At 40.4% G+C, this 26584-nt stretch overlaps 1 protein-coding gene across 17 annotated transcripts in view; it reads left to right on the forward strand.

Annotated features, from left to right (window-relative positions):
* Nucleotides 1-26584, forward strand: part of col13a1 (collagen, type XIII, alpha 1) — a 173616-nt gene that overhangs the window by 126088 nt on the left and 20944 nt on the right. For 14 of the 17 annotated variants that reach the window (XR_005447250.1, XM_038737498.1, XM_038737502.1 and 11 more), the window contains 12 exons: nt 225-251; nt 1504-1548; nt 4891-4917; nt 7817-7852; nt 7943-7996; nt 13214-13240; nt 13369-13404; nt 13502-13558; nt 14071-14094; nt 14206-14259; nt 17160-17204; nt 20708-20842. Coding sequence is in view for 16 of the 17 variants with exons in the window: in XM_038737498.1 (XP_038593426.1) it covers nt 225-251; nt 1504-1548; nt 4891-4917; nt 7817-7852; nt 7943-7996; nt 13214-13240; nt 13369-13404; nt 13502-13558; nt 14071-14094; nt 14206-14259; nt 17160-17204; nt 20708-20842 (567 nt within the window). In the remaining variant the exon portion in view is untranslated. The remainder of the gene's footprint in view (nt 1-224; nt 252-1503; nt 1549-4890; nt 4918-7816; nt 7853-7942; nt 7997-13213; nt 13241-13368; nt 13405-13501; nt 13559-14070; nt 14095-14205; nt 14260-17159; nt 17205-20707; nt 20843-26584) is intronic. The other 3 variants (XM_038737512.1, XM_038737508.1, XM_038737513.1) reach the window with 3 other exon arrangements.

Here is a 26584-nt window from a genome sequence, read left to right on the forward strand (position 1 = left end):
TAGAAATCAAGCTGAATCTCACAGGACTGCTTCTCACATATGATAGACTTTAGCGTGAGCAATAATAGCTGAGTTGGGTTGCAGCATGACCGGAGAAGCATTTGGCATGACTATGAAGCCCTCAAATCAAGCTTCAGCCGCCTGTTTTTCTGTACATCTGTCAAAGAAAATACTGAATTTGTTATACTGGCTTCGTATGTTCACACTTTGTTTTTTCTGTCCAGGGTGAGCCAGGTGTGCCAGGACAAAAGGTGTGCTCTCTTCTACACATTATCCATAAGTAATTTATGGATTTTTAATCGTGAACAGAAAGCAATTACCATCTAATTGCCCCAGTGTTTTTTCAAGTGCCTGCAGGGACTAATGCAGAAACAGAAGGAAGTTGTACTTTTTAAAATTGTTTTCAGGAGTAAAATACTTTACAGCCACATGTGCATAGTAAACTGGTATTTTAGAAAGACAGTAGACATACAAGGGTGGCATGGTGGTGCAGTAGTTAGCACTACACCACCTCCCTCACAGCAAGACTGTCTTGGGTTCGAACCTTGAGTGTGAGTGTGAGTGTGGGTGTGTATGTGTTGGCCCGGCAAAGGACTGGCAACCAATCTAAAATCAGTATGTGGCATAGAGATGTAGTGGTCATCCATCTTGATCATTGCCTTTATTAAGGCAAGGGTGTCAGTATCTGTGACTGAAGTAAAATTAATTAATGATATTGCTGAAGGCCGCAATACATCGGGCAAAAATAACTAATGCAAACTGAGCCTACACACTGCAACGTTACTATGTTCATAATAAGCTTGCATATGGGTCTCAGTTATTGTGGACCGTTCCAGACGTATGCAGAGAGAAAAGGCTTAATAGCCATTGTTAACTTATTGTTATTTTTTTGTTGTAAAAATTCAAATATAACACTTCATAGCATATTTCAACAATCCGAAACATAAAATGGTGTTGAAACAGAATCAGATTACTGCAAAGCCAAAAGAAAGAAGGAAATTGTGAAAGTCTTATTCAAGAATCATAATGTGCATCTGTATATCAAGGATTTTGCTAAATGTGGTCAATGGATTTTATCGTTTGAGTTTGAGAACGTGCGTCGCTTTAAATGTTGCTGCCGCAAGGAATTGTGGGACTGCATTATCTCCCTTCCTTTCGTAAAGGAAGGTCCAATGTACCCTATGCCAAAGGAGATAAGAAAGGAAGCACTGAAGCACCCTTCTTAAGATTTTAGGGAATTCGACCAGCTCTCAGTTAGGAACCTTCCTAAGCAAAAAAGACTTTTCGACCAAATTTATAATAGTAATAATAATAAATAGAAGAAGACTACTACCGAGGATCACAGTAGGACTTTCAGTGCATTGGGAGAGGCAAGAAAGCATTAAACTAAGGGTGGGGGAACATGTTGAGTTTGTAACATACATTGATGGGATATGAATGCATACAGATGGAGAGGAAGGAGGAGGAATCAGTGTTAACATTTGTCTTTCCGTCTCTCCACAGGGTGATCGAGGTGATGTCGGCCCACCAGGTCCTGAAGGGCCAAAGGTATTCCACTTTCTACCTGTTGTAACTTTTTCATGTTTAACTGTGAAGAATGTAGAATCTGGACCCTCATTATAAAAAGTTTTTAAATGTGTGATAAAAAAAACAAGTTAATAAGTTATAAGGGAACAACTTTCTGTAGGATACCATCAAAACAGGGCGTGATGTCATATCTTTGCATCTATCTGTGTTTTAGATCAGTTCGATTAACACCAGACTTGGGCTAGTAGTTTCCTGTGCCACATGGAGATTGTGCAAAAACTTTGGCACCAACCAGCAACTAGGTGGCGCTGTTGTTGAAAACTCATTAACTACCTAACTAACCTAAAATTGTTTTTGCAGATAGCTTTTAAATTGACTGGGGTGGTATAGAATGGTGCACACACAGCAGACATGTTCTCTAGATGTGAGCTGCTGCTTGGTTTGAGGTGTGGAAAGATCAATGGAAAGATGGATGATGATGGATGAATAGACAGTGGGGGAAGCTGAGGCTGAGAATCTTTGATGTCTGTTAATAACCTCATAGCAGCTGCTGTCACATTTTTGGATTGGACATTTATTATATAGATGACAAAAGGAGAAATTCTGAAATTGTGAAAAGGTGGTGGGACTAAAATAAAGAAAGGAATATAGTAATATAGCAAAATAATAAAGATTACATTTGTGTTATCAGAATCAGATTTATTTGCCAGGTATGTGGAATTTGACTAAGGATTGTACATTGCTCAGGATGTGCTTACCCATACAATAATACAATAACACAATAATAAAATCAAACACAGGCTACAGAATAGAGCACACTATAAACAAAAACAAAAACAACATAGACAGATTGACAAATAGTGCAGTGAGCAGAGTGCAAAGGATGCAGGAGTAAATTATTATTATCATTGTCGGCAACCTTGTGCAAGTGTCAAGATACAAATATGAAGACATCCAGTGTGCCAGCAGCGTTTGTTAATGTCATTTATTTTTAATTTATGCACTGTTAGTTAAAGTATTAAATGAAGTTTGACCTTGTTAATAATAATAATAGACATATAATAATTAGGGCTGTCAAGCAATTAAAAAAATGAGTCTAATTAATTACAAGTTTTGTAACCTGTTTGTAGTTTTGTGATTAATTAATGGAATTAATCAAAATGAATCACATCGATATTTGCCGTGATAAGCATTTAAAATATTTAAATTCAAATAGATTTTGGTAGATGAGTGCATCAATGATAATTAACAAACTTATTTAGCTAAATATCTTTATTTCCCATACATTCATAACCTTTTTGTCACTGTTCATATGCAATAACAATGGCACAACGATTTTTATAAAAAATACTAATAGTGTTTTTGTGGTATTGAAGACCTTCAAGAAACTTTAGGATGACACCTGCCTGCCAGTTTGTGTAATCAAGTCACCACTGCACTGAACAAGACCGGTCAAGCCTGGTTAAAACTTAAGTCACAGTAAAATGTTAACTACCAACATGTCATGTGTCTAGTCAGTCAGAAGGCTAAATAGTTACAAATGCCTCTTGTACCATTTTTCTTTTAAATTCTTGATTTTTCACCAGCTCTGTTGCACTTGGGAGGGGGCGCTCGTATCCCCCCTCAAAATTGAATGTTTTAGTTTGGCCCAGTCTGACAGACATACAGACTGCGTTCCGCTGCAGCTGGCCGGCCAGTCGATCACAAAGATTAATCTGCGTTCAAATTTTAAGGTGTTGTTTTTTCTATTCTATTATTTTGACAACCCTAATAATAATGTCAACATTAATTCATCATGGTGGTTGATCATCTGTTTTTTCACTAGCTGGCAAAGTGGGTTGCTCCTGTGTGTCGGGATAAGATGGACCAGACAGTGATCAGAGAGTCCCAGGGCTGCTCAGGGGACGGAGCGATAGGCGTTTTTTAATGTAGTATAGCAGTGGTCCAGTGTGTTAGTGTCCCTGGTGGGACACTTAATATGCTGTCTGTACTTTGGAAGTTCATGGCTGAGGTTTGCTCTATTGAAGTCCCCGAGACCAATGAGCAGGGAGTCTGGATGTTTTTTCTCCATATTAGTCATCTGGTCGGCCAGGTGTAGCAACCTCACTAACACAGGCCTGAGGTGGAATGTAAATAGTGACCAGCACAAACGAGGAAAACTCCCGCGGTGAATAAAAAGGTTTACAGTTTAAAGAGGTTTTATGGTAAATGGTATTGAGCTACTTTTAAGATTGATTGATATTAATATGATATGAACATTGTGTTTTTATCAATGTTTTTGAGTAGACAGCTGAGGGCATTGAAAGACAAAACAGTGAGCTGAAAGAGGCAAAAAAATGCCATAGAGCTCGAGAGCACAGTATTCCCATTTGTATTTGTATGTTATTCCATCATATAGTCATAGAACATTACATATACAATGCCTAGGGAATCTGAATGTTATTTTTTAGCTCTTATCCTGCAGCCGTGATCTGACAGGTGTTGACTGTTTCCTCCGAAAGAATAAAGATTTATTTGGGATGTAACTAACCTTTTAATCCAATACTACCACGCACGATGCATGAGGAACTCTATGTGACCAAACCACAAAATAATGTATGGAGCACTTAGGTGACAAATGGGTACCTGCACAGTTAGTGATGATTCTCTGTGTTTTGTCATCACAAGAGTGACACATTTTGCATTACAGTTATTTAATTCAATATTAATATTTACGTTAGTGTAGCTTCAAAGATTCTACAAAGAAACTGAATACATTTTAAGACTAAGGCTTCAATAATTCATATATTCAGAACTTTTACTCTTGTACTAAACTAGAGCAAAAGCGCTTTGACTGGGTATCATCACTAAACAGTGTTTCACTACAAAATCACAGTATATATCTACAACCTGACTCTCTGAAAGTGATTTTGCCTGAAGACACTATGTTTTAGTAGTGTCCCTCTGAAATCTATTCTGAAGCTGGGACTGCTGGAAGAACCTAGGTGCTGTGAGCAGATTATTGCCATATATATATATATATCCACATATCCATTTTTCCGTCTTGCTTTGTTTCCCAATGAAATCAGTCCAGAATCCTGTTTCTGTTTTCTGCCATGAACTTTAACAGACTACTGAGTTGAAGGTCACTAAGCTCACAGGCACTGTTATCTGTCTTTTTACCCCAGAGGCTGCACATCAGGGATTAGATAACTTCATAGATACGATGCAAATACTCCTTCAGAATGCAAATCCATTGTATGAGGCTTTGAACGAGACCGCTAATTCAAATACTTACAGATGATCTTGTGCTCCATCTAGTGGATTGCTGTGAATTTTATTAGTTGTTACTTTAATAGTATTTGTCTCTGCTTTGCTTCACAGGGAGTTAAGGGAGACCAAGGAATTAAGGTAAGAATTTTACCTTTTAGTTTTTCTGAATTGTCACAAAATATTAGGAACAGCTGCCAATACAGTTTGCAGCCCATTTACTATGCTCTGTTTAGGGCCATAGCCAAGATTTTAGAAATGCATCCTGAGTCTCCTCTACAGTCTACCCTGATCCCCCAGCACAAACTATTTTGATCAGATACCCAAATCAGTCTTAAAGATTCAAAATCAACTTCAGTACTTTGGACATAGTTTTTTTGCTGGACAACAGTTGTTGAGTTCAGACAGACCCTGTAAAAAACCTTTCATATCACTTACTACAAGAATCAACCGCCATATTTTTGTAACAATACTACAAAAAAACAACCTATTTATGTTAAGATTCTGGTTCCGTATTCAGTTCAAAATTTTTGGATTCAGGTTATAGTAAAGTAGTGCACAACTTGAAATTTAATTAGAACTTTGTAGATCTGGAGAGACAGTTTCAGGTTATCTTCAAATTGAAGCCCAGTTTTGTTTTGGTGAAGGAGTCCCAGCGGACATGCACCTACAGCAGCTCTCCTTTGGCCACGGTAATATGGCAATAGCAGTTGCAGACGTGTATTTGTGTGTTTTCTCCATTAAGCCTCAGAAATGGACAGATAGGGAAAAGAGAAAGAAAATGTCACAAGCGTAAAACCATCCATCCATCGAAAACGGCATAACCTGTGTACAGGGTCGCGGGGAAGCGTAAAACCTTCCAGGAAATTGCATATTTGTTCATATCCACAGAAAACAGAGATCTAGAAAACTTTTATTGTTTAATAATAAAGAGAAAGCACTTTCACTGGCTCATCCTTCAATGTTAGTGTATGGTCGTCTAAGGAGCTGAAGCTTCCATCAACCTAGAGGAGTGAAATAAAGAGTGAATCAAGAGGAGTGAAATAAAAAGTGCCAGGTAGAAGTTTTGTGGTAGACACAATAACCATTAATATAGGCATGGTGCTGACCACAAATGATGACTCCTCTACACTCAACCTCTTCAGTTCCAAAGCTTCCAGCAGGCAACAGGCCCATCATGTCACTGTGGTAAAATACTCCACTACTTTGTTTTAGACTGATCCAATAAGCTCTGTCTTTGAAAGCAGCTTTGATTGTACTTTCCCTGTGAGAGACCAGCCATTACTGTAAGTTCTCCAGTGTTGAAGCCATGCAATCTTGTTATATTATTCTTCACAGTGAACATTTATGTATGCGCACTTCTTGTTTTGGATCTCTGTAGACAAATTGAAATGAAACACTGAACAAAACTACCCTTGAATGGATTAATGTCCATTTTAACTGTAGTGTAAGTAAATTATAGAAAGTCTCGTAGCCTTTTTTGAAAAATCAGAATTTCCTGAACTCGGTTGGGTTACATTTATCCATCTTACACTTCGGTCCAGAGCAAGATACCAAATGCTCTCACAGGGATGATTCCTTGATTATATTATTTCTCTTTGGAACACCCCATGAGCTTTCCTTTAGTAACACCGGCCAAAATATCTTTATACACAAGACAGGAGCAAGCAGAAATCCAATGTCACTAATTACAGGCAAGAGGAAAGAGGACAAAATTCATTTAAATTCAATTTTCAATTCAATTTTATTTATATTTTGCCAATTAAATTAAAAAATTTGGTCCTACACCCACTGTTTGTCATAGAAAAGGAGAGATGTTAAATTAGAAACATAGCAGACAAATGACACCTTCAACTTTTCAGGTGACCAGAGTGATGGTTCAAGCAGACCAAAGGGTGATGCTGTTTTCTCTGTGGGGCAGTTGGTTGTTGGGGAGTGTCTCTAATGAGGGTAGCAGGGTCCAGAAATGTTTTATCTGATCACAGTCTCATGTACGTTAGCAGACAGTCTGAAAAGTGCAGCCTTAATTACACTATTAGGCTACAATATTCTTATGATGTGTGATTAGAACTTAGTCTTGAAAAAGAACTTCAGTTTCTCAGAACACACACACATAATCAGCGAATGAATGCTTGTCGTATGGTTTCAGTTGTTGCCATAGGAAAAGTTGGTTAAGAGGCAAGTACCAGAGGCTAGTTTTTTATAGTGGCAGCAGTAGTAGTAGCCACAGCAGTAGCAATATTATCAGTATCTGTACCAGTTGGAGTACACTATAACGGTACAGATAAGGTACGTGCAATGTAAATGTGTGGCTCTGCACACCAACCAACTTTCCTCATCCAACTTGGATGGGACACATGGGACAATGATTAGTTAGTCAACAGAATTTAATCAAATCAAGCAAAATATTCACTATATTTTTTTTTATTTGAAGGAGCTTGTTTAAAGGATTCCTGTATTATCTGTTTCCCTTTTACTTACACTATTTCAGAGCCCTCTTAGATAACACTTCTTAATTTCTCACTCATAAATTGTGACCCTCTGTCTACATCTATGAGATGTTATATCAAAGCATCATCAGACACACAGTTGATGCATACCCATTTACCAGGAGAAAACTCCAGTACTGTAGGAACTCCCGCTACCAACCAGCTATGTCTGTGATTGTGTGTTTGCAATTCATAAATCATCAATGATCATTACGGTAATCTGTAATGAAATTGAGTTTTGTAACTCCCTTCTGCTACACATTCAATTTACATTAAAACAGAAGCAATTATAAAAATGGTAAACAGAAATAAATTCAGTGGAGCAGTACTGAGGATGAATTTGAGTTTGGCAGCAGAAACTTCTATATCTCTTCCCAGAAGGCAGCAGGGTGACTACAGAGACCCATTCTGTAATCTATCCATGTAACTGCATGTATAATTGCTTTCATCTTGATGGAATAACATCTTGAAGAAAAACTGTGTATCAAATGTTTTTCTTATAATGTTCTTATACTCCTTCTGCCATCTTTATGCCATCATGGCTATTGTAGGGAGAAGCAGGTTTCCCAGGCGCTCCTGGGTTAAAGGTAAAGTCATTTTATGAGCAGTGTATTCAGCAATTAATACGTACCCATTCAGATCAGTGGGTCATGACTGTTTTTTTATCCACTGCAAAGGGTCAGGCTGGCATCCCTGGTACCCCAGGCATCCCTGGCAAGAGGGGCTACAGGGTAGGCCTGGAATGGAATGAGCATCATAACTGTCTGGTTGTGCTTCGGTCATCCTGACATCCTTATTATAACTGAACATCTGTAAAGTCAGATTTAAATCACAAGTCTTTTGTGTTTGTGAATGGCAGTTAAGTTCCACTTAAACGGAGTGTGTTTCTTTGACCTATCTGTGCTGTTAGCTGGGCTTCAATTGGTGTTTGTTGGAGTGCTGTCGGATAGTATAATTAGCCTTATAATACCATTTGTCAGTCATTCCTAACAACACTCATACATGCATTCTTCAATTTATTCTAAATCAAAGAATGTTTGGTCAGAAACCATTCTTTGTTGTGCTGTGATCTGTGGGAATGTACAGAAATGTTTTTTGACAAAGTAATCCTAAGTTCAGTCCACATACTATCTTACTAACAAGCTTTCAACTATAGCGTATAGTCTCCATCAGCAGATTGAGTTTGTTCAGTTGTCATGGAGATGACAGGCTGCAGAGGCCTGCAGGACATCACCAGCTACAGGAAACCATCCCCCCACTCTGGAGAACCACCAACCACCACCTGAATTTATTTTGCTGTAGGTTTGATAAACCAACATTCATATCCCTCACCCAGTTTGACTCAGATATCACACAACCAACTGTAACCTGGGCCATCGCTCGCCCCTCCCTCTAACCCCTCTCTTGCATTCAGGATCTGTGAAGATGATGTGTGTCAGCTTTTTCAGAGACAGAAGATAATGAAGGCACCAGGCACCCTCCTGTCTGAAAGCCTATGCTGACCAGCTGCCCCTCATCTTCACACAGATCTTCAACAGGTCACTGTGAAGTCCCCTCATGCTTTAAACGCTCAACAATTACCCTGGTGAAATCTTTCAAGAGACTGATGTTGGCCCACCTGGAGGACATTACAGGCCCCTGATGGACCCTCTGCAGTTTGCCTAGCAGGCAAACATGTCAGTGGAAGTAGAGTTGTTTGAACATCATACATCAGCAAATGTGATGTCAATAAAATGATAAAATCATTCCCCATTCAGAAGGCCTGGATGAATGGAGAGGTGAGGGCTCTATCCAGAGCCAAAAAAGCTGCTTTTCAGTCAGGTGATAAAGAAGCCTCCAGCACTGCCAGAGCGATACTTTAAACTGGCATCAAGTAGGCAAAGCGGAGACATCAGCAAAGACTGGAGAGAGACCTCAACACCAACAACCCCAAAGATATAGACGGGTTTCTTGTATACAATCACAACTGGATGCGCGCGCAGCCAGGCGGCAAAAGCACTTTGGTAGCCGGTCAGAAGACTGTAGTCAATCACTGTAATCAACTCAGATTACGCATTGTTTGTAAATTCTTGGTGACATAATAATAAACTGCCATTTCAGAGTTAGATCTGTTTGTTTGTGTTTCATTTCGCATATTAATATAACATGCACGACCGCGCTGCAGGTTAGCGAAACTGGACACAATGTAGCCAAAAAGCTATTGGAAGAACGAGGGAGAGATGCAGTTCTCAGCAGGCAGGCAAAACTTGGCATAACACTGGTAGCTAACGTTACTGCCAGTAAAGTATCCACTCGGCAGAGAGTGGGGTTAATCAACGTTTTGTGTTTTGTAAAAGCACTAAATACTTCTTTTAGGTAAGTGCATGTGCAAAACAGTAATGTTAGTTCAAAAGTCGAGAATCTGCTTGATTTTTTTTAATCTCAGACAGTGGTGTTAAAAAATGTTATATGTTTTGTTAAAATCATGTGTCAAGTGTTTTCAGTTCTGCTGGTTGTTGACTCCTCAGGTTAATTATTGTTCAAGTAAAGTGGATTTATTTCTAAAATGCGCAGCTGAACAGGTTTCCCATCACTTTTAAGGCCGGGATGCGGTCGTTGAAAGTAATTGTAACGTGTAACGTGACTATTTATTTTTAATACCCAGTAATAAGTAACGTAATATTATTACTTTTTAAATTAGTAATAAGTAAAAAGTAAGTCATTACAATTTCTAAGTTATTTGCCCAACACTGCAGCTAGATATGCTGTATAAACTAATGTACCGTGAGGACAGAACTTTCTGCCCCCTGGTTGCGCGCACATCTCTGTGATGACAGAAATCTGTGTATGTGGCAGGCCATCAAAAACATCACAAGCTACAAAAGCAGGAGCGCCCCGATCATGTGTGAGGCCACATTACCAGATGAACTTAGCACCTTTTATGCTCGCTTTGATTTCTGTAACAAGGAGTCAGCTGTAAAGTCTACTCCTCCTCCAGAGGACCGGCCCCTGTCAGTATCCACAGCAGATGTGAGGAGAGTCCTGCTGAGAGTGAATATGAGTAAATCAGCTGGGCCTGATCTGGCCATGTACTAAAAACCTGAGCCAATCAGCTAGTTGATGTTATTACTGACATTTTCAACATCTCACTGGGGCGGCTGTGGCTCAGGAGGTAGAGCGGGTCGGCGGTTCAATCCCTGGCTCCCCCTGGTTGCGTGTCGAAGTGTCCTTGGGCAAGATACTGAACCCCGAATTGCCCCTGGCGGCTATTCCGCCAGTGTATGAGTGAGTGTGAATGTTAGTTTCCGTTTGAGCACTTAGGCTCAGTGTATGAATGTGTGTGACTGGTGAATGCAGATGTAGTGTAAAAGCGCTTTGAGTGGTCGAAAAGACTAGAAAGGCGCTATACAAGTACGGAGGATTTACATTTACATTTACTGTCTCAGGAGAGGTTTCCCACCTGCTTCAAGACAGCCACCATCAATCCTGGACCTAAAAGGTCTGCAGTGTCTGGTCTGAACAACTACCGCCCTGTGGCTCTCACCCCCTTTCTGATGAAGTGCTTTGAGAAACTGGTTCTTCAGCACTTAAAGAACAACATCCCAGCCAGCCTGGACTCTCAGCACTTTGCTTTCAGAACCAACAGATCCACAGAGGATGCCATCTCCACTGCCCTCCACTCAGCCCTCACACACCTTGAGAAAAACAACACCTACATCAGAATGCTGATCAGCAAACTCAGGACACTGGGTTTAAATACAACACTCTGCAACTGGATACTGAACTTCCTCACAAACAGACCCCAGTCAGTTCAGATTGGCGGACACACCTCCCCCACTCCATCGCTCAATACTGGAGCCCCCCAGGGCTGTGTGCTCAGCCCCCTCCTGTTCACATTGTACACTCACGACTGCATTCCCCGACATGGAGAGAACTCTGTTGTGAAGTTTGAGGATGCCACCACCATCATCGGCCAGATTTCAAACAACAATGAGACTTCATATCGGGAGGAAATTCATAATCTTGTAGAGTGGTGTACAACAAACAACCTACTGCTCAACATCAGCAAATCTAAGGAGCTGATCGTTGATTTCAGGAAAAGGGAAATAAGGACACACACTCCTGTCTCCATCAGAGGTGATGAGGTGGAGCAGGTGAACAGTTTCAGGTTCCTGGGAATCAGCATCACAGAGAACCTGACATGGTCATCTCACATCTCCACGCTGGTGAAAAAAGCTCAGAAACGCCAGTATTTCTTGAGGAAGCTTAAAAAGGCCTAATTCTAGTGCCAAGTTCTTGTCAGCTTTTACAGAGGAGCAACAGAAAGCATCATGACTGGAAACACTACAAACTGGCTGTGCACGGCCAGGCCTGGAGGGCTCTGCAGCAGGTAATTAAAACTGCTCAGAAGATCATTGGTACCCATCGCACCAGCATCAGTGATACCGGTGAGGTGAGGTGCCTACAGAGCCCAAAGGATACGAAAGGACAGTACCCACCCAGCCACAGCCTGTTCACCCTGCTTCCTTCTGGGAAGAGATATAGACGTTTCTGCTGCCGTACCACCAGGCTGCAGAGCATACATAGGTTACATGATGACAGCTGAGCTATGTACATGTCAACTGAGCAAACTTAATTCACTGATGCAGACCATGAGATGCAGATGAAAGCTGCATAAAACGCTAGTAAGTGGTCACTGAGGCAAGAATTCTGTAATCAGCTATTTCCAAGTTCCAGTCCTTTAATCATATTCTGTCTGCTGATTAGATTCATTGTTAATGTTTGTTTATTGATTCTTCACTAAGCCACACCCCGAATACGCAGCTGGCCAATCACTTGCTCTACCTGAGGTCCGACACTTTCATGGCTGTGCTCCATGGACTCGTATGCAACAGGAGTTGTTATCAAGTTTGGTTTTTTTTGCTGTATTTTCTAAGGTATGGTCAAAGCTGTTCCTGGGGCACTTTCAATAGTTACAGTCGCTACCCAGAGAGGTTGAAAGGAGAAGTACGATTTATTCACTTTCCAAAACCTAAAACAAATCCAGGAAAATGTAGGCTGTGGTTTGTTCCTAATGTAATGTTAGTTAGCTAACACTAGCTAACTTACCACTGAATGTAACATAATATAACCCTACTGTTCTGCTTTTTAATGATTGTAATAGTGAACAGAGACCTACCCAGCTGTACAGGAACAGTGTTGATCCTTAATATCGTTGTCCTCTTTCTCAATAGTCAGGTAATGCGGTGGTGACTCTGTGATTGGTAACGTTAGGCATTAGCTTCTATCATTATTTTTTTCATGTCAGTTTGACAGCCTGAATACAGCCTTCAAATGCTTGATGCAACTGCAAAACTGTCTGCTTCTTTCTGAGATCGTTTTTTCCAATAAATTAGACAATATTTCTCCAGGGAGTGCAAGTAAGTAATAAACAGTGGCAGCACCGTGCTAAAAGTCCAACAGGTCTTTTAGCATGGCGGAGACAGTAACTAAGGGGGTGTGGCTTAGCGAAGGGTCAATTAAGTAACAATGTAGATTCCATGTGAATTTTTGATTGTGTGAACCACCTAAAATGTGTAGAAGAATTTATAATTATGGGATTTACTATTGGTACTAGATATTTGAGGATCATAGTGGTTGGATTATTCAGTATTTGTATTTGTATCCCACATTTAGTATGTAGGGTTTTTCACAGAAATTTAGGGGTTTTCTCATAGAAATTGAAACTTTTGAAATACAGTATACTGACACATATCATTGACTGGCAACTTTGAAAACATCAGTATCTAGTACATGATTAAAAGTATGACGTTGGACAGCAAAAATCTATATTCAGTCAAACCCTATTTGTCTGGCTAATAATATTAAGTTGTACTCTATTCAGCTAAGACCTCTGTATGTATTCTGGATGTGCAGCTTCAATAAAATATCATGCTCATGGAAGTCACTGCATGATATCTCTGTTACAGGGTGACAAAGGCGACCAGGGAGATAAGGTAAGAAAAGACAACATTCTGAAATAACTAAAAAGAACAGTTCAATAAGAATACTACATTCCAAATACTAATAAGAGTTGAAAATATTTATGAGGAGTTTAAGTGTAAAACTTCCATTTAACCTTTAGGGGGAAATAGGTCCTGAAGGCTCAACTGGACCAAGAGTAAGTCATGACTGGCAGACAGACATGTTGCAAATATGTCTACTTTATAATCACTATGTTCATGATTAAGTTTATAAATGGTCTTTTCACCTTATAGGGTCCTGCAGGCCCAACTGGGGAGCCAGGAAAGGCTGAAATCCACAACAATGAAAATGTATGTACACTGAACAAAATTATAAATGCAACACTTTTGTTTCTGCCCCCATTCATCATGAGCTGAACTCAAAGATCTAAGACTTTCTCTGTACACAAAAGGCCTATTTCCCTCAAAATATTGTTAGTGACTGCACATTTTCGAGTGGCCTTTTATTGTGGCCAGCCTAAGGCGCACCTGTGCAATACCCATGCTGTCTGATCAGCATCTTGATATGCCACACCTGTGAGGTGGATGGGTTATCTCGGCGAAGGAGAAGTGCTCACAAACACAGATTTTAACAGATTTAGGAACAATATTTGAGGGAAATAGGCCTTTTGTGTACATAGAGAAAGTCTTAGATCTTTGAGTTCAGCTCATAATGAATGGGGGCAAAAACAAAAGTCTTGCGTTTATAATTTTGTTCAGTGTAATTCTTAATTATTTCCACTTTTCTTAGAAAAACTAAAGAATAACAAACAGTATTATTAACAACATATTTATTTATGTATACATTTAATATTACTCCACAGGATATTCGCAACATACCTCTGATGGTAAGTACTTTCATCATTTGTGTGTATATGGATGTTTATGTTTATCATGATATGTGTCACCACAGTAATTTTAAAAATTATATCATAGTAGTTGATCTTTTTTTGCCCTAGGGCCCCCCTGGATTACCTGGACTTCCAGGACCTCCTGGACTCCCTGGTACCAAGGTAGGAGGTTTTTTGTGTTAAGGTTTTGTGTCCCATAGCCAGAAAAACCTGTTAGTGGCCCTGGGGGAGGGGGCTTGACTGCTGGATTAACTAGCCCTAGGTTTTTCATGGAATTTGTTTGTGGGTCATTTGATGAAATGCAAATGTATTTAGTATCATGAACCATATTAGTATAAAACTGAAATAATAGATAACACTATGCAGGGCCCTTTCTCAACACATTGTCAAAGGAGTAAAGGTCCAGTGTGTAATATTTCTGTGGATTTATTGACTTAAATGCAATATAATATCTAACTATGTTTTTAGTGGTGTATAAAGACCTTACGTAATGAACCGTTATGTTTTTATTACCTTAGAATGAGCCATTTATTTATACATAATCGCGGGTTATTAGGGGCGGCTGTGGCTTAGGGGCGGCTGTGGCTCAGGAGGTAGAGCGGGTTGGCCGTTAATCAGAAGGTCGGCGGTTCAATCCTGGCTGCATGTCGAAGTGTCCTTGGGCAAGATACTGAACCCCGAATTGCCCCTGGCGGCTATTCCGCCAGTGTATGAGTGAGTGTGAATGTTAGTTTCCGTTTGAGCACTTAGGCTCAGTGTATGAATGTGTGTGACTGGTGAATGCAGATGTAGTGTAAAAGCGCTTTGAGTGGTCGAAAAGACTAGAAAGGCGCTATACAAGTACGGAGCATTTACATTTACATTTTGCGGGTCCCCCCTTCTATGGATGTTGCCTTATTTTGTCGCCATGTTTCTACAGTAGCTGACAATGGACAAACAGTGCTACAGAGCGCGTTTCGTCATCACGGTGTTCTTCTTCTGCTTGTATAATTCCGGCAGTGTAGACGCCAGTCACTACATTGAATGCGTACGAAGAAGAAGAAGAGGAAATAATAATAATAATAAACAGTCTCTGAGTAGTCTTCTGGTTTATTAGAAGTAAGAAGAGAAGTGACATTTTGACAAATGAAGGAGCACACGTGTTATTTAGCACGAGAGAGAGAGAGAGCCAGTGGATCTTCATACAATGAAGCCAGACAGGGTTGCAACAGATGCAGACAGATGACGGCAGAAATCACGGATATAATCGTTGTGGATTTTCCCAAATGGAAGGCTTTGATGTGGGACAGATGTTTTCAAAGCGGTGCTGAAGTTGTCTGTTTTCTGCTGGACGTGTAATTAAGTTAGTCGGACTTTAGCGATGTAAATGAAAAGCTTGTGGTTTGGCTTTGCCGGTTATGTTAGTGAGATAATCAGCTGATCAGTAATTGGCAATAAAATGGTAATGTTAGCTTACAGCATCAAAGTGATCAACCAGCTAAACTTTTACTGCCCTGGTAGAAAAAACATGTAGTTGGATTAATTTCATGTAGTTAGTTTCCAGCGCTGTGCTTTGGCCTGTGGTGTAAAATATGTAGTTAGGTTAATTTAATGTAGTTACCCACTGTATTATGTTGTAGGTCACACAGGTTTTGGCAGTGCTCAGAGCCCAACTAACAATAACTGTAGTTAACTTTAGTTGTAGTAAGAAATGCAAATGCTCCGTATTTGTATAGCGCCTTTCTAGTCTTTTCGACCACTCAAAGCGCTTTTACACTACATCTGCATAACACCAGTCATACACATTCATACACTGAGCCTAAGTGCTCAAACGGAAACTACTCATACACTGGCGGAACAGCCAGGGGCAATTCAGGGTTTAGTATCTTGCAACCAGGGGGAGCTAGGGATTGAACCGCCGACCTTCCAATTAACGGGCAACCCGCTCTAGCTCCTGAGCCACAGCCGCCAGCCTTAAATGCCTCTGGTACATCATAAACAACTGCAACCCTTTCATTCTACTTTTGCCGCAATACAATGGGTTGGCCAATCATATATATGCAAGTACAAATTCCTGGAAGATTACTTTGTAATGTGAATGCCATATTTCAGCTATTTACCTTACGGCTAAAATCCACTGACTGGCTACGGCGCGTTACGTCTGCGCGTCCCAGAAGCGGCTGTCCGCTCCGCAGAGAACAGGTAGTAGGTCTATTTTGGCTGCTAGCTGCGTCATGCAGCACAGAGCAGATCGAACCAGGCAGGAAGTCAGACACAGAACGGCAGAGAGAATCCAGCCAATTTTCAAAATAAAACACCCTGTTGAGACTCCCGATTGTAAAACAACAATAAACACTGTTAAAACAGACACAAAAAGAAATCATTTAACTACGTAGCGTACTTAAACACAGTAGAAGCACAAAATGCAAACACTGATTACAAAATGAACAAAATCTAAACATGTCAGCAAAATCAGTCTGTAAAACGCTCTGATTCTGAAATGCTCCTTGTGAGAAATGCAGCCTGAAGTTGACGGAACATAGAGCTGTGAAGAAGGTAGTAGAAGCACAAAAAGGACAAATTAATAACAAGTAAATAACGTGGGGCAGGCTGCACGCTCTGCTGCTGAAACGCTTCTGAGACCCTTCCAGTGGACTTTGACGCCAGGCTACGGACGTATCAAAACCGTGGCGCAGCCATAACTTGCCGTAGCCGGAGTCGGTGGATTCCTGGCTTTACAGTCTTTATGACAAAAGATAAAATAATTAACTTGTAAATAGTTAACAATGTTAACTTTCCAGAGTTGTAAAATCTTGTCTATGAGTGTTATAAAACACTGTGCAGTGTTTTGGCATCCTTTAAAGCCATTGGCCAAGCTGGACTTCCTGAATCATATTTCATGTCTCACCTGCAGGCTCTTGCATTGTTTTAATGTAGCGTTGATTTTCGTCTCAACAAAATTCAAAAATCAAAATACTAGAAACCAATTGATATACAGTAAGTTGGGGACCCCTGTGGGTCTTGGGCCATGTGGCAATTTCCTGCTTTGCCTAGTTGGTAATCCAACTTTGGTGTTTCCTCAGGGTGAAGTTGGTCTACCAGGTTCTCCAGGACTGGACGGAGAAAAGGTAAAACTTATCAGCAATCTATTTTACTAGCCAGGCAGTTAAATTGTTACATTAATGAAGATGGTGATAACCTATAGTCTTATTTCCACCAAAAGTACCCAGGACTTTGAGTCCCAAGATTTACTTTTCAAGGACTAAAACATCCTTCAGCCCATTGTTGTGGGCATTTCCACCGTGGTTTAAAAAACTGCGAAGATTAGGCAAATTTAACCTGCTGACATATACGCCATACAAAGCAATGGACAGGCATAATCAGTAACCTCAATCCATGAGCAAAATGTTCAAATGAACATCAGAATTGATTGGAATGTAATATTCTGGGGGAGTATAATGAAGAGACACGTGATAAAGTCTGTTACAAATTTAATAACAAACTGAATAAATCCATCAAGTTCTTTAAGGAACTATGGCACAAAGAAAGAAACGCAAACATAAAGTCGCTTTCAAAGGTGTGCGGTTCAGCAGGGTGGTGGACCCAAATGCAGTACACAGAGCGGAGTTCAAACAAACCAAAGAAAAATCCAAGAAGGGGAAATAATCCAGAAAGCAGGGAAACAGGGCAAGACAGGCTACACACTACAAACACTGCAATGACTGGACAAAGACTGAGTGAGGGGAAACAAGCAAGCATATATACACAGGGTTAATGAGTTGGAAGGGGATATGCAGGTGAGAGACATGAGACCAACGCAGGCACAGCCAGGCAGAGAGACAACAGGGGAAAACAGACAGACACTAACAGGTTGCAAAACACAAGAGAAGAATCTAACTGGAACTCAAAACACAGAACAGACAAGATAGAACTGAGAAACACAGGCAACTCCACAAGACAGAACAGACTAAAGAACAGATACAGAACAGACTAAAATAACAAAACTGAGAATTAACTAAACAGAGCAGACAGGCACACAGTGTGACAATCGAAACTGTTTGGAAGGTCATGAAAACATTTCCAGCGGACAAGAGCAGCAAATCAGCTGCAGCACTCACGTCTGTGCCTGCCTGAGCGTCGGAGGAACTTGATTTTTAAAGTGCTGTACCTGTTCTAATCGGCTGGTCCGTTTGTTTTGGAGAAGAGGAGACAGACTTCGGCTCCATGTAAAAACGTATTTATAAAGCTGTATTTTTGTAAATCTATCGTATATATATGTTGTTAGCTGTAAACACACCGCTGGATGCTATTTCCGAGCAATTTTTGGGGGGGTAATATAAAGACCCTTGAGCTAAATTTAGACTCTTGTCCCTGCAGTTGGTTCCTCCAAAGGGGTATAGTTCCTGTGGTGGAAACACGGCTTATTAATTGCAATGTCAAATATGTAGGAATTATGATTAAAGATCCCCATTTTAGATTTTATGGTGTGGCTAGATAAAATTGCATTTTCTTTGTGTGTGAATGCTGAAATAATTTAGAAAGGATTGCTGAAAATGTTAAGTGAATTGCCTGCACTGCTGAAAATCCAGGAAGCTGAACTGTACAACCTAAAGAAGCTGAGAACTGAAAAGCCTGACGTTTAACGGTAATATTGTCAATGGTTTTCACTTCTGTTGTAATAAATTGCACAGTAATTTAAAAAGTATAAATGGTAGAAATAAGTTTAATTAGAAGAATAAATGTCCTTGAAGAGTTACATTAACAATGACCTAGAAATCAACATTTAAAAAATTCTCATATTTCTTATTTTGCTCAGAGCCAAAATATCATAACTCTTGTGGCTTAAATAACACCAGTGCCTACTGAACAATGTGCCTACTAATTCATGTTAAATTTGTGTATCAGAAGTGAAAGTTGTAGAAAGTTTTGAGAAAAGCAAAAAGGCAGAAGAGGATGAGTGGGTGACATCACAGGTCATGTGACACACTATAAGCACAATACACATCCATTATAAACTCAGAAAAGGACTGAAAAAAGCATTGTGACAGTTTGGCTACAGGTTATTTTGGGGTGCCAGTGAGGTTTCTCTCCTGACACATTAGATACTTTTGATTGTATCTCAGAATAATTTATTAACCCACCAAAGGACACACAAGGATACATACACAACGTTATGGACCCTCCTATTGAATCCAAGAAAATGAACAATAATGGAAAAACCACAACTCGATAATGATATGCAATCAAAGGCAAACATTTATTTAAAAAAAATAAGTTCCACAAACAATAAACACAACTTAAATTTCCACTTAGGGTTCAGTTCAGATCTATTCAGAAGAAGTTCAGTTCATTGCAATTCAAACACAGTTCAGAAGCAAGAAAGAAAAACTGCATCCATCAAATAATGAAAGGTTGCTCAACGGCTACCGTTCCTCAACGGTAATTGTTCATCCACATCAAAAAACACACACTGCTCAGAGATAGAAAGCAGAGGGGAAGGGGATGAAGTTTTTTCAGCACTTACAACCTGCCTGGCTGTAATGGATTCTAGACCGGTTAGCTGACGGCGGTTTTAGTATGGTGGGTGGCTAGTTGTTGGCAGGTTATTGCTGAGTTGGAAACGTTGTAGTAGATGAACACGGAAGGGATTAACGCCTTACTATAACTGATTCACTATCTACGGGTTTCTCTGACGATCTTTTCTTTCCTCAGCTCTCCTCTTTCTTCCAACTGCCCTCGCTCCCAGAAACACACCAAACATTTTAGCACTTCCTGCTTCCAGAACTGGGTGGACTCTGGCACTGAACGAATAGGAAACCTCCTACAAAGAGTATGCATGGCTACATGAATGGGCGGCGCTCATAGGTGGTGCAACCACCATACTCAAAACAAGTTTAATTATTGATTATGTGACCCGTTTAAATGGCTCTCACAGACTTGCCCAGCATCCCCATTTGTACAAGTTCACTGAATTTGATCTCAAACTTTCAAACTGAAATGGGAACAAGTGGTAAGATCTAAAATCACTGGACAAACAATGAAATTAAACAGTGCATTTGCATTGAATGATGAGCACTTCAAAACACTAAACATGCATGAAATGCCATATTGTTGGCGAAAAGGACTTGGCTGCCTCAGAATTTGAAACTTATAGCTTTATAATACCAGATAAGTGACTTACTGACTGAACCACTTGGAGACGTGGTGTCCACTCACCTACTATCAAATTGAGGCAATGATATCAGACTGCTGTGCCAGACTGGGGGATTTTTCCTTGTTTAAACTTTAAACATTTACAGCAGTCAAAATGTTGGTGAGAAAATACTGAAAAAAAATCACATCCTTGAGCTGGTTTTGAGTGTATTGTCAAATATTTTGATGATGTTTGATCCAACACTGAGCAAAAAAGAAAATGTAATAAATGTTAAATAAAAATACATATTTAGAAGTACATAAGATGTGAATGCTTCCTGCCTTCACACCCAATAATGAAAAACTAAAGTGCAAAGAGAACAAAGAGCGAAGACAATAGTGTGACAGCTGAGTAACTAAAGAACACAATTGCAATACTGTGAATGCTGATTCAGCAGCACTAATTGGGTGAGGTGTCTTTGACCTCTTGTATTTTCAGGGACCCAGAGGGAAGCCTGGAGAGCCTGGTCCCACAGGCCTAGTCGGTCCTGAAGGTCCTAAAGGTCCTAAAGGGGAGAGTGGTGTCATTGGCTTCCCGGGACCTAAGGGAGACATGGGTCCACCTGGATCACCTGTGAGTGTCTGTGTTAATCAACATCACATCAATGCCTAGGGTTTCCTGACCAAAGACCAAAGTCCCACATGTATCATTATCCAGTGGGAAGGCCTTGGTTTTTGCAGCTGCCTTCTTAGTATCTAAATAGAGACTCACTAGCTTGGAAGAGATCCCAGGAATGAGTTCAACTTTTAATTCACTGTGGCAGGGATACCAAATGTTACCACATATAAAGGCTTATGATATTTGAAGGATGGTGTTAGTGCGAGAGTCTACCGTAAATACTGATAGTCCTGTATCTGAATGTTTGACAGTTATGAACTAGTGAGGCAGACATTGCTTAAACATGTTCTTTTGTTTGTTCTTGAAGTAAGATGGGCAGTATCGTGTCCCTGAGCGCAACATTTCCATACAGCTATGAAAATGGATTAGCTAATGGATTATTAGCTATTGTTTTATTTGTTTTTATATATTGAAGAAAACACAAAACAAAACAGCAGTTAGTGTATGGCTACGTATATATTGTTTGGATTGCGCAGTCTCTCCGTAAGGTTTACAGACTATTACTGGAAACATGTGAGTCAGTCTGTGGGAGGATGGTCAGTAAAGGAAGAACTAATCAAATCCTTTACCAATGCAGCAATAAAAAATACTCCATTGCAGCTAAAAGGCCTCCATTCAAAAGTTTGCTAAAATAAATGCACAGAAGGAAGGAAGAAGGAAGGAAAATGTACTGTAAGTGTTCACATGGATTGCACACTGTTGCTTTAATGGAAGTCCTCAGTTCTGGTGCCTGATTAGCAGTTGCTGTGAAGTTTAGGCACTGGGTAAAGTTGGTGTCTGGATGCTGTTGGGGGATTAAAGGTACAAAGTAGATGTATCATTTTACAGCACAGGGTTGTAAAACGAGATGAAGTTGTAGTTCCCTTTGTGGTACTCACAAAAAGCAAAACATTATATACACTAAAGGGGTGGATAAATAACAAGTCATAGAAATAAAACTGTTTCACATGGTGCTGATAATGAATTTAGCCTCACAGCCTGGGGAAAGAAGCTGCTCAGCAGATATTTGTGTATCTCTTCCCAGAAGGCAGCAGGGTGAACAGGCTATGACTGAGTGGGTGCTGTCCTTTAGTATCCTTTGGGCTCTGCGTAGGCACCTCACCTCAAGATATTATTGATGCTTGGGAGATGGGACCAATGATATTCTGAGCAGTTTAAATCAACCCCTGCAGAGCCCACCGGTCCTGGATGTGCACATCCCATGCCAGTTAGTGATTTTTCCAGTCAGGGTGCTTTCTATTACTCTTCTGTAGAAGTTGCCTGCCACATATCTTTGCTGTTGTTGGTGTTGATGTCTTTCTACATGTCTTTGCCTTCTTCATGCTAGCTTTCAGTTTCTCTGGCAGTGTTGTATGCTTCCTTGTCACCTGACTAAAAAGCAGCTTTGTTGGCTCTGGATAGAGCCCTTACCTCTCCATTAATCCAGTCTTTCTGGTTGGGGAATGATTTTATTGTCAAAGTTATCATCACATCGTCAACACATTTGCTGATGTATGATGTCACTGATGATGTATATTCCTCAAGGTTTGATGTGACTCTCCAGGGTGGGGGACAGTCTGTGCCCTCAGTCCTGTAGAACTGCTGTAGAATCATCTGTCCACACTTTGACTGTTTTTATTGTTGGTTTGACCCTTTTAATCAGCTGGGTGTGAGTGGGCAGGGGAAGCAGAGAAATATGGTCTGATAGACCAAAATGGGGAGGGGGGAGGGAAATCAGAATAAGAATCAGAAAGAGCTTTATTGCCAAGTAGTATTTTACACGTATGAGGAATTTGCTTTGGTGATAAGGTGCTACACATCAACATACAGTTTACATAAATAAATGTGGAAATATTCGGGCTGGGCACATGAACGCATTAATTAATTAACACCAACAATTATTTTATGGCACATTAATGCAGTTTTTATTATTATTATTTTGAAAGTCCGTTGCTCACTGGCTCTGAATACACATACAGTCAAACCATGGGTCACAAGAGGGGTGGGATGTTGATCAGCCTGCAAATTACCCACCCAGACAAGCAGTGGAGGGAGGCTTCGGCAGACTACACTGGATGCAGCGTGCGGGAGAAGTAGATAAACAAAAGTAAGACAAGCGATCAAATGCCATAGCGAAGTGGAAAGCTACACACTGCATGCTGGTTAGTATTGGGGAAGATGTCAGTCTTAGTAACGTCCTTAAAATCTCTACGTAGTAGCTTTGCCCCGCGGTGCCCCTCTGAGCTCCTCAGGTGAACAACAGGGAGACAGTGCTCCGCCAGTAAACGGCAGGCGCTCTATGGATAGTAACCATGGCAGCGGCTTCTGTGTGCTATACAAATGTAGCCTATTTAACTTACGTTAAAATTATAGGCTACATAACTTTACACGATAGGCCTTCATCTAGTTTTGCAGGGATGCTCTGCCGTGTGAATTCCCTCCTGTTGATGTCCCATTTTGTAAACAGTAGCCTAATAGATACTGGAAAACAGCGAGGATCAGTCTCTCTACCAATGATTTGTGCTGCACATTGCGTACAAAAAGTAACTGGTCAAAGTCCGCACTACTTCATTTAAATGACTCTGCCCACGATTCAACCATCCCTGCTAACATCCCCATTGTTAAGCAGTTTAAATATTTGGGCATTGAGGTCTTTCCCTGCTTAAACCAGATTGTGAAACATAACTATTCTGTTGCTCTAAACAATGTTTTGAAAGATATGGAAAAGTGGATGGGTCTTCCCATGTCTATTCATGCCCGTATCTCAGTGGTTAAAATGAATGTGTTACCCAGGATTCATTTTGTGAGCTCTATGCTACCTCTCTCCCCTCCTGCTGGCTACTGGCGTAAATTACACTCAGCGGTGTCTAAATTTATCTGGAAAGGCAAGCGGCCGCGACTTAAGATGTCCACCTTAGGGGAGGAGAGAGGATGGTGGCCTTTCTGTCCCCAGCTTCAAACATTACTTCTGGTCCTTTGTGTTGAGGCCCCTCCTAACTTGGTTTAGCCCAGATGTGTCTGTCTGCTGGCATGCCTTAGAAAGTGCTATTACAGAGCCTTGGTCACTCCATGACGTTCTCTTTGCCAATGTTTCTAGCAAACACTGCGAGCTACGCTTTGGCCCCATTATCTCTCATCTTATCAAAACTTGGAGATTGGCTGAAACACACTGCCATATAGCTTGTAACTGGCACACGTTTTACCCTATATTCAATAATGCAACACTCCTGATTGGGGGGAGGCCAATAATAGCCCCACAATGGGAGCAGATGGGACTTCGTTGTCTAAAAGACATTTTTAACGAAATGGAACAAGGGAGACGGTCTTTAAATGTTTTTGTGTTGTCCTCTTAAGACAGACAATTTTATATCAGCTGTCAAATGTCCAGTAGCCAAGTTGTTCTAGTAACGTTACTTACAGTTAAAGCAGGCGTGGAGGCATCAGATACTCAACAAGAATCTTGTGACCAATATAAAAAGTACCTTTCTCTCTCAAGTGTCCTATTCCAGAGAATAATCCCACACAGCCCTGCCGACAGCAGCAGCGTTACTCAATATAGCGGTGTGGGGAATTAATTAATGTGATAACAGCCATGGCTTGTTTTACAAGTTATTCTGCTTCCACCATGTAACTAAGGACTCTACCGCTAGCTTATTACGTTTATTAAAATGTAAAATGCTCCGTACTTGTATAGCGCCTTTCTAGTCTTTTCGACCACTCAAAGCGCTTTTACACTACATCTGCATTCACCAGTCACACACATTCATACACTGAGCCTAAGTGCTCAAACGGAAACTAATATTCACACTCATACACTGGCGGAATAGCCGCCAGGGGCAATTCGGGGTTCAGTATCTTGCCCAAGGACACTTCGACATGCAGCCAGGGGGAGCCAGGGATTGAACCGCCGACCTTCCGATTAACGGCAAACCCGCTGTACCTCCTGAGCCACAGCCGCCCCTATTACAGGTAACATACTGAGTCGACGTCCAAATAAACGACTCGTAACTACCGTTATGTAAAAGGATTAATTGATTTGCTTCAAATTGTTCGTTTGAGCTGTAAGTAAACGTTAACGTAATTAATAACCGATTCATAGTTAACTGTTAACGTTGGTCTCAACAAAATCTAACGTTAGTGTTGCAACGTTACTTCATTTATGCATTTAAAACCTTGTGAAGTATAATGTCAATAACAGATATGTGAGTTATTTTAATATTTTCCTGTGTCTTACCTTGATGAGCTGACGACCATAAACTGATACTACGTCCATTTTTATATACAGTCTATGGTTTTTATTTTCGATTAAATTATAAAGAAAAGTTTTCAATTTCAGGTTTTAATATATATATAAATAGGCAATATATCGTTGCATCATCATATCGATACATAATGTAGCAGGTCTAATGCTATATATGATTTTTTGTAAATTTATGAGAATTAATACCCATTTATGAATTTTAATATTCAGAAAATATTAATCCATAAATCTCTCGCGGGGCACCACCGGAGTTGTAATTAACCTAGAGTCTCCGGACCTCTGGGTAGCTTTTAATAATTATACAATTACTAGTGATCAGTTAGTTAATAATCGCTCAATTATCTTAAATCAGTCAGTCAGTCTCATATGGAAGGGGTAAATTCTCTTGGTATGGACTTAGAAATAGGCAACACACAATTCCTTGGTTACAGTGAATTTATTAACTAAAAGGTGATATAAAAATGTGGGTAAATACATCAGAGAAATAAACAATGGCTAAACAATGAGAATGGAGGTCTATTGCGGGAGAATTTGACTCATACGGCAGCTAATGAATGCAATTAGATGATAACTCGGTTAAATTTGTCTGGGAGTTTCAAGGATTACATATGCTGGACTAACCAATTATTGGACATGCTGGTAAAACAGCCTCACACTGGCAGAGTCCATGCGTTCTCGTTTAGGACAGCTTCAAGCCGTCGGCCAGTCGCTTTCTCTGCCGGGGAATTGCTCCGGGGGGCTCCTCTGGTAGGCTTTTTGAAGAAACTTGCAGTGGGGGCCAACCCTGGCTCGGGTTAGCAGTTTTCGTCGTCCTTTGTTACTGCTGGCAGGACATGTGGTTGACCCGGGCGTCGGGGCTCAGTGTCATTTAGCTTGTCACCAAGCTTAAACTTGGTTGTTCTAGAATTAAAACTAGGGTAACTCGGACTGATAACTTTAACAAAGTAAATAAAACAAGTAAGCTGCTGAAACGAGGGAAGGCTGAGGTCGCGGCACACAATTTGGAACATTAAAACACTGCAAAAGTAACTTTTAGATTTAGATTCTTTTCAGCAATAATATCAACAACAGATAGCAACAACATGGTAACATAACTAATCAAATAGAGGCAACGCCACTACTAACTTAGCAAGGATTATTATTTAAAGAGAACAACAGTTTATAATGAAACATTGTTTTAGCTCAGGAAGGCAGGTGTTGTGTACCCCTTTCGCATTTCGCATCAAAAGGTGCCAGTTTTACGATCAGACTGCCCAGAGACAGCACTTAGGGAGGGAAAATTTCAACCTTTTCTTTTGGGGTCTCTTCAGCCGTCTGTTGAAAGTTGATATCTCAACCCCCTCCTTTCTTTCTCCCAGGGAGAGAAGTGGAATTTGGAGTAGTCCAAATTTACTTAATATAAAATGCACAAATCCACACTGTTGGTACACAACAATAATATTAATAAAAAATAGCGC

Source organism: Micropterus salmoides, unplaced genomic scaffold (assembly GCF_014851395.1).
Source record: "Micropterus salmoides isolate LMB-PRFRI ecotype aquatic unplaced genomic scaffold, ASM1485139v1 Ms_hic_scaffold_22, whole genome shotgun sequence".
Lineage (NCBI taxonomy): Eukaryota > Metazoa > Chordata > Actinopteri > Centrarchiformes > Centrarchidae > Micropterus > Micropterus salmoides.